The 14,493-nt window shown below is 56.1% G+C and overlaps 1 protein-coding gene across 1 annotated transcript; it reads right to left on the minus strand.

The window, feature by feature from the left end:
- Positions 1-748: 748 nt before the first annotated feature.
- On the minus strand, positions 749-14,114 carry LOC128270058 (junctophilin-1). Its single transcript, XM_053007462.1, has 10 exons — positions 13,584-14,114; positions 8,909-9,719; positions 7,928-8,139; positions 7,571-7,857; positions 7,344-7,477; positions 7,132-7,272; positions 5,417-7,058; positions 2,885-3,019; positions 2,477-2,677; positions 749-2,089 (listed from the first exon to the last, which is right to left on the minus strand). The coding sequence occupies exons 2-10, from the start codon at positions 9,145-9,147 to the stop codon at positions 2,003-2,005; spliced, it is 3,078 nt and encodes a 1,025-aa protein (XP_052863422.1). The 5' UTR covers positions 9,148-9,719; positions 13,584-14,114; the 3' UTR covers positions 749-2,002.
- Between the last annotated feature and the right edge of the window lie 379 nt (positions 14,115-14,493).

Below are 14,493 nucleotides of genomic sequence, written 5' to 3' on the forward strand. Positions count from 1 at the left end.
CACCGTCGCAACTTTTTAATCCACAGCCCGATCCGCCCGTAGAACAGCACTTACCACTGAATTTTGTCTAGTTCTTTTCCGTGACCACCATTTTTGCCGCCCAACACTGAGCTTCGCCTACTTTGTTTACGACCACATTCGATGCACCAATTACACCAAACACGCCTTCTTGTCTCCGCTCGATAGAGTTTGAAGCAAAATGTGGCTTTTTACGGAATGAAGACTTTAAACACAAAATATCCTGCACCGCTCACCGGAAACATCCGTAGAAAGCACTCATTTCACGCACACAAACTAATGCTTGGCGAAACAGCCCGAACGAAACGCAAACGCAACCGTTCGCTTCAATTTTTGTTTTCGAATGATTTTTTCTGTTCCTCTGTTTCCATGTTTCTATGTTTCTACGTTCCCGGGCTCTTTCGCTTTGTTTCTATCTCGCTCTTCCAATCCACCTCTCTTTCACTCCACGGTCCAAACGCCACGGAAAAACAAAGCCCTTTAGGAACAGCCCGAACTTAGATCGAAGAAACCCGCTGAAAACGGTCCAATGGAATATTTCATTGTCATGAAATGTTTCATCATTTCAAGAATTTGAAAAGGGTTCAACCTTCACATCATTTCAAAAAAAAAAAAAAAGGAATTCACGTATCCGCCAATGCTCGCACCGCATTTATGCAAATCGCACTCGCACTCGGCACTCGCAAATATGCAAATTAGACAAAAACGAAACACGCACGGTGGAAAAATTCAACATACTTTTTCTGTTTATTAGAATCTTAAGAGCTTGACCTTAAGCAAATTTGAATAGTCCTGTGGTGTTTGGGAAAAGAAAGAACTAATGAAAGTGGACTCGATTTCCGCTCCCGGCTTCCCTCCCTCTTACGCTTTAGACGATCTGCTAAAAATTATGTTAACAAAGTTGTCGTAAGATTTGGCTTTCGCATTTCTGCACGTTTCTCTCTCTCTCTCTCGCCTTCTCTCTGCTGCTTTTTTATAGTTTTGTGAATCTTTTTTAGCTATTTTCTTGTTTTTCTGTTCTTTTTGATTTAGTATTATTATAACTTTCCTATATAATTTTCTCTCTCTTTTTCTCCTGTCCCTTGTTTACTTTCTGTTTTTTCTAAGTCTCCTCCTTCGTTCGCTCGAAATTTTACTAATCCGTTTTATTTGCATTTGATGCTTCAAATTTTTGTTTCCGTTTTGTTTTTGCTTCAGAACTTGAAATGGGTTTGGTTCATTTGATTTTCCCCTTCCAAGTTCCACAATCGCACCAATCACAATCACTTGTTTGTTTGTGTTTTCTACATTTGTATGCGTTTTTTTTGTTGTTTGTTTTCTATTCTGTTTTGATTCTCCCTTTTCACAATTACGGGGCATATCACGTAGAACTAGTACGTGTATCCCACCGCACACAAATTTCTTCCAAATTCTCCGCCTCGTTCCCGCTTCTAAATAGTGTTACGTAGGTAAAGGATGGATCGTAATTGCGAAGATTGATGATTGATGCACAAAGTTAAACACTTGTGTGTTCTAATTCTTGATCGGCCGCGAGCCCCGTTCGATGCTTCGCTGCCGTGATGGACCCGCACAGCCCCGCAGCTCACTGATTGCCTCACTTTAACATCTCTCTCTCTTACTCGTGCGCGCCCTCTGTCTCTCGCTTCCCTTTGCCCGGTCGTTCAAAAATTGCCCTCTATCCTCGCCCTTCCTGCTGGACTCCGGAACTTCCGAATTGCCTCCGCTGTTGCCGACAATTCCGCTACTTAAACTGGCCAACTGGTGCAAGGATGCAGCGGGCGCCAAAAACGTCTGTAGGTGTGGATGTGTTGTGTGTGTGTGTTTGTCTGCCTGTGTACATGTGTGTTTGTGTGTGCCTCGCCGCGACAAAAGTTATCCCATAATGTTCGTTTAAGTATTATCTTCATTCCTGCGCGTTCGGCTATTCTAGTAGTGTCACCTTTCTTAGAAACATGCTGAAATGCAAACATGGGCTGAGCCAACGCTATGTGAGTATTTTAAAGAATAAAATAGCCAAGGCAATATTGACGATCAGCACTAGCATGACCAGTTGCTGGCGCGAGAACCAATCCTGCAAATGGAAAAGAGAAAAAGAAACGAAAAACGGTATTAGACATTTAAGTGCATCCCAGATGGGCGATCCCAAGTGGCACTGACCACTCGCGTCGATGAAACAGTAAGCTTGGGACATTGTCGTCCACAATACCGACACACGAAACGGCTTAATGTGTAGAAGGAGCGTATCGGAGCCAAAAATAGATCGGATAATACAGCCGTCATCTTTCGTAAAGAATAGCGCCACAGCTTACAATGTATTCGCGCGTTGGCGAAGACACATTGTAAACAAACATGGGTGACAAGGTTCCCCTATTAAACGCCCAAGGACATCGTTTTGCGGAACTGAACAGGGTAAGAAGCAGGGCTACCCAGTCCCAACGAGCCCACCGGTAACACCTACCTTCACTTGTGGACTGACCAGATACAACAGTGGATTAACTCGTAAGCGCTCCTGCTCATCCTTCAGTCGCCGGACCTCTTCGCGGCGGGCCGAGCCAAGGACCGACACTTCCTCCCGGCTCATGGCACCGGTCGAGAACGGTAGCTGTTGTACATCTGGTAATGATTTCTTCCTTTGCAGGGTTGCATTTACTGGAATACTCTGTTGGAAGGGCAAGAGAAGAAGGGCACACACGAACACACATTAAACTCACGCCTGATCAAGGACGTCGCTTTTCATCACAGACTAGTGGTCTCTCCCTGGAACACACTTTCGTCGGGACCGATTGGCCCACAAGCCCTGGTACGATGATGATGGGGTGGTAATGCTAATGAGTTAAGGTGGGTTTTTACTAAACATTCTAATAACCTCAACCGGTGGAAACTCGATCCAGCTTTCGGAGGCTCGCCGGGCCAGCAGCGCTGGCGAGTACATGAGGTCCTCATCGTCCACTTCCTGTTGCCACTGCATGTTTCTATCTTCTCTTCGCTGCTTCCGATTTCTCGCGCACTCACTGACCACCTAGTGGCTTCTCTCTATATAGCACTCTCTCTCTCTCTCTCTCTCGCGATGGTTCTCTTACAAACTTGCACAGCTTCCCTATTTTACCCTTTTACATAAACAACTCATCCAAAACAGTCTACATCCGGACGGTGACCATCCGGACTAACCTACTAAACACGGCCACGAGCACGTGTGTGTGTGTGTGCTGGTTTGCACAGCGCGTGCCAGTACGTCCAGGGCGCACGACTATTTTTAGCACTTGCAGGATCAGAGCGGGGCACGCAGAGCCGCCCCGATCCAGGCTGCGCAGAGAGAGAGAAGCAGAGTGTAAGAGCTCTAACACCGTGCGACTCCTTCGGGTCGTTCCGACGCACTACCACCAGTGCCACTGGGGAGGGCAACACAACAAAACCGCCACCACCACCACCACCACGACGGGTTCAACGGCAATTCCGCGGTGCGACCGATAGTCCACGCGACTACTCAGCAGTAACTAGTAAACCGCTCTATCCGACGCACTCTCCGACGTGTCTCCGACGGACTGCGGGCAGGTCTGGTCTGCTCGATGAATGAACCACACGCCGGGACACAACGCCGGTCGGTGGCAAGCGGGAAGCCAGCGACGGTCAAGAAGTAGCTCTGGCCGAGGAAAGAAATGACACTTCGTCAAAGGGATGACACTTCGTGTGCGAGGGACCAGAACAGATAGCCGGGCTGGTGGTAATGGGCGTCGGGAACCGAGACCGAGACGAGAACCGACGAGGAAGAGGTCGAGCCTGCCCCCCGCCTCCCCGGCCGATCTTCGGATCGCGGAAGCACCACAAACACTCGCCAAAAGTTGGTGGTGCGTCCGCCGATACTCGCGCTTCGCGAAGCCCAACGGCTCCATCGGAGCCACCCATCCGTCTATCGTCTGGCGCCCTCGCCACCCCGTGCCGGGAGTACCTGTGTTTAGCGCTCGTGCGCGTGCGAAGAGCTCGATCGCAAGCTAATCTGCGCCCAGTTGTGGCGATCGCGACACTGTCACTGCGCGACCACTGTCCTCGCGAGAGTTCTAAAAATGTACTAAGTCCGCCGAACGGGGAACCGCTCAGTGCAGCGCCACTGCCAGTCAGCCAGCCAGCCGGGCAGAAAAGCTATTTGTAGCTCGTTAGGCGGTCGGATCGCGCGGGAGAGCCGTCGACCGGCGACCGTGCGACACGGAGAGTGTCAACCGTGAGGCCACCGGAGTCCGCCAGAGTCCGCCAGAGTCCGGAACTAGGCGGACTGGGAACGTCGTTGCCATTTCGCCCCGATCAAAGGATCAGCACCTGAATCGATGGGCAATTTCTGAACTGTGTTGTGGCCCTTCCTCGATCCGATTATTCGAGGATCATTTATAGAATATCTGAAGGTCATCCTGAGCTCAGGTTTACGACACTGTCAGTGGGCTCACAGCGTTGCGTTGACGCCTGGACACGTGTGCCGTGATCTCGTCGTCAGCCGTAACGGAATATGCGAGAGGCCGCACTTCGGCGTCCATGGCCGGGCGTCAACAGGTCCGACCAGTGACACACACATCGAGCCACGGCGGAGCACCATACGCAATCTGCACGGTCGGCAGAAAAATTCGGTTGGCGCGCTTGCGTCGTCGTCCCTGCCGTGGTGTAAGTGAACAGAGCGAAGCGCGGATTTTCCTCATTTCCACCACGTCCAAAGGGAAAGCTAGCGCACGACTACTCGCGCGGCATCCGAAGGGCATCGGGCACCGATCCGATCCGATCTGATCCGATCGCTCTCGCTCTCTCTTTTGCTCAGGGCCCAATTCATGTTTCACGATCAGTGTCAGTCGTGGGCACCTATTTTTGTTGGGGCGACCACAAGCAATAGAGGGAGAGAGAGAACGCCACAGTGGCCTGTTCCTGTTCCTGGTCCCCTCCCGGGTATGACACGCACGCACTCTCGCCCCGTCCCGCTCGCACACACCCCTGGCGTGGCCATTGTTGTTTTTGTGGCTATCAAATGAAAATAGAAAAGCGAGCGCTTCCTTTTCCCGGTCCCGCGATACGCCAGCTAGTAGCGCCAGCGAGGCAGCGAGAGATTAATTTTCCCCTGGCAAAATTCGGCTCCGTTGAAACGTGATACTTCTCGGATCAAAATGGCGCGCTCTGGATGCAATGTGGGACGCGATCCGTCGCCCAATCTGACCAGCAACTGACGCTCGTGGGTCGGGTTTGTGTGCGGCGGGAACGGAGTTGAGGAAGTCGTCCAGAAGTGCTGGGGCCGCCGCCATCTTACGGTGGCCAAGGTCGGTGAGTGCGCGCGCACTGCCCCGCTTCGAGCCGAGCCGGGGAACGGGCAAAAACAATAAACACACGCCCCACGATGACGACGACGACGACGACGACGAATACGTACCTTAGGCTCCCTACTGAACATTCCGTTTCCGCCTCCTCCTCCTCCTCCACCGCCACCACCGCCTCCTCTCGATCGCATGCCACCTCCGCCACCGCCACCACCACCGCCTCCTCCACCGCCACCACCCATCGGCATACTGTTGACAGCCGGTTTCGACAGGTAGAGGCTCTCGGTGCGCTTCGGTTGCGTCATCGACGGGATGATGTCCTGGCCGAGGGTGCGCTGTCGCAGCAGTACATCCTCGAAAGGTTGCGGCTGGTGGCCGAAGCCATCCTGCAGTGGTGTTGCCGCACGCTGGTGGTGCAACGGAGTGGTGGCGCGGGACCCGGGCCGCACACTGCCGTTGCCGATGCCGGCCGAAGCCGACGGGACGGAACCGTTCACTGCCGCCGCGCCCGACTGTAGCTGGGAGCTGCGGCGCAGCGTGCTGAGGCGTTCGGCCGCCATCGCCTCCTGGCCATCGGCCGCCGCCGCCGCGTACCCGCCCAGGCCCGTCTTCTCCACTGACGGGGGGCGCGACGAACCGCCGCCCAGTTTGTTGGCGGCTCGCGTGTACCGATCGACCGACCCATCCCGGCTCGGTGGCCGCTTGTAGTGGTCGAAATAGTCGATCGACGACTGGCTCCCGATGGCCCCGAGCGACGGTACCGTGCGGCCACCGCCACCGCCGATCGAATTCATCGGCTTCGAGTCGTACATGGCCGCCTGCTGTTGCTGCTGCTGCTGGAGTGTGGAGTTTCTTCGCGGACTCACCGCGGACGGACCTCCACCCAGCATCACATCGTCCCGGCCCGTCCCCATCGGGGGGGACTTCATCGGGTGCGCGTTGGCACCGTACCCGTACCCGGCGCCACCGTACTGGCCACCGGCGGCGGCGGCGGCTGATGCGACGTTTGCCTGCCTGTACCCGGCCGACGGTAGTCCCTCGTCCATTCCGAGCCCGTAGTGCCCACCGCCGATGGCGGCGGCCGACATCGCTCCCGCTCCCACTGTCGCTGGTCCCTTTGGGTCGTAGTAGTTGGCAAGGCCGGAGCCACGCTGCTGGGCCGCGGGGCCCGTCGCACCGAACGGACTGTTGAGCGCGTTCTTCATGTTCGCCAGCTCGACCTCCTTCTTGGCGGCGGCGGCGGCTTGGGTGGCACTGTGGTGGTGGTGGTGCTGGGGCTGGGACGGCTGGTGGTTGTGCTGCATCGCGTAGTCCGTGCGGCCGGGGTTGCTGGCCGCCGCCACACTGTCCGGCAGTGGGAAGGCGTTCCGCTGGCGCCGCAACCGATCGAACCGCTCCAGTAGCGACGGGTTGAAGTCGGGCGCGAAGTCGCGCGCGATCCGGATCGCCAGGTCCGACTCGGCCCGCGCCTCGTCGGCTGCCACGTCCGCCAGCTCCGCCTTACCGCGGGCCGTGGCGGTGCGCGAGATCGCAATGTCCGCCTTCTGGAGCGCGTACTTGGACGAGCGCTGCGCCGAGTCGACCGCCGCGTCTATCCGCTCGCGGAACTTGGCCGAGCGGATCAGGAACAGGTGCTTCTTCTTCTGGCTCGTGATCAGCACGTTGTTCTTGTATTTGCCCTCCTCCTTGGTGCCGTCCTTGAACGTGGTCACACCGTAGCCGTACTTTTTGTTCGCGTACCACTCGCCCTCGTACCTGTGGCGGGGAGTTAGTTACTCGGCGTCAGTGGCCATCACTTGGTCCCTTGGTCGCTTTTTCCGGTACTCACTTTAAACCATCGCTACGCTCCGAAATACCGTAGCCACAGCGTTTGTCATTCTTCCACTCGCCCATATACGTCTCTACCGCGCTAGCGTCCAGCTGCTCGTCCTCTACTATAAAGCTTGCGTTGGAATCCGTATGCATTGTCCTGGAACAGAGAAATAAGGTAGTGCACATGAACAGGTCTGCGTGAAATCTCCCAGAGAGGGTACACGTTACTTATTGGTCATTCCCGATTGCGATGATTCCGTGCTCAACCAGGAGGCGGTCGATGCCGTGGACCGAATGCTACCCGTGCCCGTACCGCGCTTCTCCAAGTCTCCCGTGCTCTTTTGTTTCCTAATTTTGAGTCCCTGTGTGTGAGAGAAAGAACCGCAGGTTGGTTAAGGATATAGTGAAGATATAGTTAAGGACACTGTGCACTGTCAGTTCCCCGGCTAGCGTACCGATAAAAGCCCTTTCTTCGTCTTCTCCACTAAGCTGTTCCGTCGGACCGGCGTCTCGTCGGATTTGGCTTTCAGCACGAAGCCGCCGCGCGAGTCGTCGATCCGGTGGTTGCGCTTCTCGCCCGGATCCGGTGTCGGCGCCTGGTTGCCACCGTCCGTGCTCCGCAGCGACGTCATCGACACGCGCACCGACTTCGGCCGAAACCGGGCCGCCATTCCGAACGGGGCCGACGTCCGGACACCGTACCCGTGCCGCATGCCTCGTTGCCACTGCCCCTGATAGCTTCCTGGAGCGGGAGAGAGATGCGAATTAGATGCGCAACGATCATGAGCGGCCTTCCGCTCCGGAGCACGCACCTCCGTCGGCATACGTTTCCGACCCGTAGCCATCTTGCAGCCCGTTGGCCCAGGTGCCCTCGTACCGGGCCGTCGATGACGCGCTCTGCCGCACGCCGTACCGGCCCTTGAAACCTTGTGTCCACTCGCCCCTGTACACCCATCTGCCTCGAACTTCGATACCCAGCCCATGTCTTTTTCCGTTTTGCCAGTGTCCCTCGTAGGTAGATCCACTGCGGCGAACGAAACATAGAACGGAGAACCAGTCAGATGAGCGCGTCCACAATTAGTCACCGTTTTGGGGGGTCATCAGTCACTTTGGCCATCGTGATGTCTGGTCATGTCGGTCATCCTGGTGGCCGGTTCGTACTTCATTTATCTCTCACCCTGCGCCACTTTTAGCGCTAGTGTCCCTGTGCAATCCCCATCCAAAGCCGCCACACAGCCATTGATCTAGCCGCCTTATGAGCGATCGACGGTACGATCTCTCACACGAAGTGTTGCGAAACAAATGCTCTTCCAAATGGTCGGTCCATTACAATGATGGCGGAGTGGATTGAGCGATCGAGCACGCCCGGCACATTTGCAAGATGTGGATGGATCGAGGACGATCTCGAGTTCGAGCAATAAACACACACAGACCGGCGCCATCGGGGCGCCAGCAGCACGTTGTGCCGTCATCGGGCATGAAACTTTTCCACATGGTGCCCGTGGACTTCTGACTAGCAATGCGCCGTTCCACAGAAGCATATCCTTCCCGACTTATACTAGGCGGTCCCAATAAACCCGATGAAAGTAAAATGAATTCGATCGGACGGAAAGAAGGTGTTGAAGTCGCTGACTTCTGTCTTGATCTTCGCCCTACTTCGTGTCTGACGGACACTATTGGGTGGGAACTATCCGCTGCGGTACCACTTTACACTTTACAGGAGAGATCTTGAGTTTCCGTTGTGGTCTTGGGTCAGTCAGAGTCCATTGTCCTTGTCATCGTCGCCGACTTACCTGGGCCAACAATAAATCCCCGATACCTCGAAACCGTAATGCCACGCGCCAGAGTAGGCGCCCTTGTTCTTTGGACCCGTACAAACGCCGTGGCCGTGGGCCTTGTTGTCCTCCCAGCCGCCACAGAACGTTCCGCCGTCTTCGAAGTCGTAGCGACCGCCGGCGACGTGCGCACTATCGGCACGGGCGGCCGCCGCGGTCGAACCGCCGCCCGCCTGCATTGCTGCCGTGTGCGCCATCTTTCATTTCTTTTCAGTGATCCTCGCCAGTCCTCCAGATCCTGGTGGCGCTGGTGCTGCTCGGGAACGCCCGCCGCCCGCCGTCGCTCGGTCGACGACGTCGTCGATCGCCCAGGGGCTGCTGATAATCCGCGCACCAGTGGTAGTAAGGCTGCTGGTAGTCGTAGTAGTGGTGGTAGTAATAAGAAGCTATGGAGGCTATCCGCTCGGCTCCGCTCGGCTCGGGGGCCGTGATGGCGCCACTGCTGTTGTAACCGTCAACGTTAGAATGATCGTAATGCAGCAGGACCGGAGCTGGCCGACTCATCGCAATAGCTGGACAACGGAGGAACGACTGCAGATGGCGCGATACCGATCGCACTGGACCATACCGGGAACCACACCACACACACACACATACACGATCCTCACCACATACACCACCACTAACGGGCCGCGCCAGGCGTTGGTTCGCACCACTGTCACGGGCGGGCCTACTACTATATCGGAATTCGCCTGCCTAGAAACCTAACCTAGATCACGGGCGGCCTCGGTGCTCGGCACTGCTGCTGCTACTGCTCGGTGTGCGTGTCCTGTACACACACACGCACACGATCCGACCGACACCACCGCGGATCACCCGCCAAGCGCCGAGAAGAAAGCAGAACCAAACGAGATGAATTAGATCGAGCTAGAGAGAGAGAGAACGTTGGAAAATGGGTGGGAAAACGGGAACAGTCGGGAAATTCGGGCGGCGCGTGGTCAGCAAAGCGATTGTTGTGAATGTGTGGGCTGCGTGCGTTCGGCGTAATGCGCTCCAACTCCACTCTGCAGGCTACTGGAGACCCAGCAGATGATGCAGAGCCGGCCGCCAATGGTGACCCTCCTTCCTATGCATGATCGATGATGGCGGGGGGTATTAATAATCGGGGAACCGATCATCGGTTGCGAAGGGCCCCACATACAACAAAAGGATGCCTAGGTGTGTGTGTGTGTGTGTGTGTGAGAGAGAGAGAGCGAGAGAGATGATAAAGAAAGTGAAACCGTCCGTCGACCGTGCTTCGCTCGAGATCGTCTTACGGGGCCCGAGCCCCGCGCCACCGCGCCACTCAATTGGCTCGGGGCCAATCTCATTGTGATCTTTGTTAACGCAACTCTTCGAGCCCCCCCGCCGAGCGCCGAGGGGCTCCCCAGTTAGTTCTTATTGCTCGGGCTACCATTTCGACGAGGTACATTTAGGTTAGGGTTCCACCATCAAAGGTTTTTCCATTTATCGATCATGTCGCGGGCGTTCAGTGTTGGCCAGGTGTTGGCCAGCAGTCCCCGTGTTCTTGGGTGCGTCTATGGGGTACCCATTTTCGGCTTCTCTTTCCCGGGCACGACGCCGACTGAGAGAGAAAGAGAGAGGTTCGCCAGGGGCTCGGGTTACCTACGAGCGAACGAACGAACGAACGCGGGAGTCATTTAACACATTTCCATATGGCAGAGTGCGGTTTGGCAGGCCCCGAAACCCAAGCGCGTCGCGGACGTCGGCCTTCACCGGGTCGGGTGGTCGGGTGGTCGGGGACGCCCGGGACGATGGGTGCGCGCACACAGGGACCGCGCCGCGCACATGCACACATTATTTTTACGTGTGAAGAAGTAAAGAGTAGTACAACGGCGAGCAGCAGCAGCCAGTGGTAAGCCTGGTCTTAAAAATAGCATCACCGCTGAACCAAAAATTTGACTCACCAACACACACACATACACACACGCAGCGCAATGTACACACGTGCAACAGTCACAGCCGCACACAGAGACGCACACGGCACCTAACGCATCCCCGCGAGCGCCAAAAAGAAGTGGGAACCGAAGGGGAACCGAGGGGGGACCCTCGCGGGGGGACCAAGAGATCGACGAAACCGTGTGAGGGTCCGTGGACACCCGACGGACTGTGGCGTGCGCGCGTTGTAGAAGCCTTGCCTAGTCGCGGACTACTAAACTGTGTACAAATTGTACCGAACCCCGCGTTTGACAGTACGTACAGAGCAGCTGCTGCCTGCTCCGCTTTGCCACCCCAGCATCGTCCCGTCTACGTCCACCATCGCCAGGAGCAAAGGTTTCGGCCACCGACTGGCTGACTAAAACTCAGAGTTCAGGCACGCAGGACGTGCCAACTACCACCCCAACTCTACGTACTCTAGTGAACACAACCGAAAGTGCGAAAGAGAGAGAGAGAGACACATAGAGGATGGAAGACAGACAAAGAGAGAGGGAAAGAGGCTGGTAGAGGAAAATTTTCCGAGAGAAAGATGAGAAACACACAGAGAGAGAGAAAGAGAGAGTGGTTCATTGTTGGACTTGGACTAGGGCATACTAGGAGAGGCTCGCCAAGAACGGAACCGGAACGGAATAGAAGAACAACTCGGGCCGGAGTCCTGGAGCCCTCCCAACTAATGACAACAAACAATGGGAGGCCCAAAGCAATCGAGGGCGAAGAGATAAACAAAGCGAGCCTTCGATCCACTCTGGTCCCGTGGATCGGAGTGTGCCGTGAAGTGATTGAGTGATCAAAATCTGGCCCAGCGACCGACTGCCGAAAGGGATGTGCGTGCGTGCGTGCGTGTTGGTTGTGAACGGCGCGGGGCCCGCGTTGAGGATCGGACGATCGGGCAAAAAACGTCGTTGAACGTCGTCAGTATTTTGGGAAACAGCTAGGTTTTCCCCGCCATCGGGAGGACCCCGACTGTTGGCTGCTGGGCGATTGGCAGCTACTACCCCGAAGGCAACTACTACCGACCGACCGACACCACTACACACACACACACACACACTGGCACTGGTACACTACCACCAACATGTGGTTGCCATCGGCGGCGCTGCCGGAACAGAACAACGGACGGGTTACTGTGTTCGCGCTGCTCCTCGCGATCTGTCACACCAACAAAAGCTGTCAATCTCTCTCTCTCTTTCTCTCTCCCTCTCTCTCTCTGTCACACACAGTCACACGTGTATAGCACATTCCGCACTGCTTCGATATATTTCGCTGTCTCGCTCAGCTGCCTGGTCGAATGTGGTCATCGTTATGTTCGACCTTTCGTGGTGACCATTCGATAATGGCCGCACGCCCTGTTCCACCCTGTTCCTTCCGACCGAACCGGGGACTTAGCCTCACGTGTTCCCGGCCTTATCCGCATGATGTAGGCCACCATCAATTTAGTTCACATCCGACCAAAGGAATATGGGGGAGCACCATGCGTTCCCAGCGGACACGTCACACAATACCAGCAGTGATGGGGTCACTAGGGAACTAGCGTTGCAGTGCGACCGAAACTGGGAAACTCACACCCGAGTAGGATCTACCAGAGAAGTAGCGGTGCTGGACACTCTGGACGACGAATCCAGCAAACTTTGAAGTCACACGTTCCGAATCGGACAATTGCGTTGCCTGTCCGATGGGGGGAATCATGGGAGAGCACACGCACCATTAAACAGGTGGACCACTAGCGCCCGGCACGAGAGGACCGATGGAAAACTTCGAGGAAATCCCAGTCACTGTCACACTGGCGCACCATCCCGCACTCCTTTCGCATTTCGCACGCATTCTGCCGCAGTTCCGGGCATCACGGCGGGTGTCGGTCAACTTCCGCGGGAGCACCATTCTGACCGCATCCGGTACACAGTCCGGGCCTTCTTGGAGCCCACGGGTGGCTGTTTTCCGGTGCCCAACAACAATCGTAAATCCTAGCCACTGTAGTCAACTTCGCGCGGTGTCCCTTTTTTGTGTGCGTGCCCCGTTCAAGGTTGGCACGCAGGCCCCCCCCGGTTCGAGGGTTTGACCTGGTCCTGGTTACAATGTGGCAGCCGTTGACAGTTCGGTCGACGAGCTTGGCACATAAAATTATCCTTTCTTCAAGCTTCGTTCTCTGTTTCGCCTGTTCCTTTCGTGTGACTTCCTGACACACTCACCACACTCAGTAGTTGGGGACTGTTGGGCCCTTCTTCTCTCTCTTTCTCTCTCTTTTACACTTGACCCTATTTCTGTCACCCTCGGGCTCTCTCGCTCTCTTTCTCACAGGTACTGCTAGGCTCCCGCAGATGGGGACGATGAGGTGAATCTGCGCGAGGTCCTCGTCAGCTGGAGCGCGCTCCAGGTCCAAACGTTGGGGAACGTGGACGCGGCCGAAGCTTCGAGCACCAAGCCCCCACGCACGCACGCACGCACACACTTGCCACACTGGATCGAGCCCTCCAACTAGATCGATGAGCGCAGCAAGGGTGTGTGTGTGCGTGTCAGGACATGGCTGGGGTTCAGTGGCCACCGCACAGGCATGGGAAAGGGGGACGGATGACCACTGCAGCGAATGCGAATGTGATTGTTGTGTGTCGGGGGGTGTCGTAGCAAGCGAATGAGGAGATCCTGCCACCGGGGGAACGTGACGGAACGGGCACGGTATCACGGTTCTATCTATATCTACCGTTCTATCCAACCGCACATGCACACGTGCGCGTGTGTAGGGCCTCCCTTGCGCGTGTATGTGTCTGTATTACTGGCAACTGCGGCGGAGAACGACCCCGTCCGTGTGGTCCACACGGTTCCACTCCACTTCTATTGGTCACGACGGGTACACACACACACCGTGCCACACACACAATGACGGGGATCCAAGAGTCAGCAGCGCCGCTGCTGCGTGCCTGCCCCGTGATGTCACCCGGGCACCCCAACGGCACCGATTGCGGGTTTTCACTTCGCTTTTCTGCGCCACCGTTTTCCCACTCACTCGGTGGCCAAACGGGTGATGGCGTTGGGCTCTGTTGGGCTTTAGCAGCAAAAAGAAAACGGAAAGAACGGACTCTCCCAGAAGCGGAGGCCAACCACACCAACCACTATTTCGTCACTTCGTCCTTTGTCGGTGGTCGGATCGTGGGCTTTTCCGCTTTCCGTTGCTTGTTTCGTTTCGCGATTTTCAATCGTCGTCGTCGTCGCTCTGGACGTCGTCGTCGGAGTCGAGCACTTTTGGCTCGGTCGAAATTTTCCCGTGACTGGTGACACGGGCGCACGGGATGCGAGATTCACTGCGCTGCGCTGCGGCCTCACTCATTCACAAACATCACTCACTCGGCCGTTCACTGGCCCGCGCTCGCACACACACGCGCGCACGAGCGCCAATCTACACAGCCGTGCCGTGCCGTACCGTGCTCAAGGAGCCGCAGGAGCAACAGAGCAGCCACGGGCCGCTCGGATTCTTCGGGACCGGAATTCTTCGCTTCGGCGGGGACTTGGGCTTCCACCGCGCACTTTGCCCGTGCCCTTCTACACGCTCGCGTCCGTACACGCACGCGGCACACGGGCGAACGGGCGAACGGGTCTATTTATTATTAAAATCC

Source organism: Anopheles cruzii, chromosome 3 (genome assembly GCF_943734635.1).
Source record: "Anopheles cruzii chromosome 3, idAnoCruzAS_RS32_06, whole genome shotgun sequence".
NCBI classification, from domain to species: Eukaryota; Metazoa; Arthropoda; class Insecta; order Diptera; family Culicidae; genus Anopheles; species Anopheles cruzii.

Bases quoted from the DNA above. Each gene is read 5' to 3' on its own strand.
- LOC128270058 (XM_053007462.1), bottom strand. From the start codon at position 9,147: ATGGCGCACACGGCAGCAATGCAGGCGGGCGGCGGTTCGACCGCGGCG. The intron at 2,678-2,884 runs GTTATTAGAATG...CCCTTCCAACAG, and splicing joins TCGAGTTTCCACCGGTTGAG to AGTATTCCAGTAAATGCAAC. The intron at 2,090-2,476 runs GTAGGTGTTACC...TTCCATTTGCAG, and splicing joins TGGTCAGTCCACAAGTGAAG to GATTGGTTCTCGCGCCAGCA.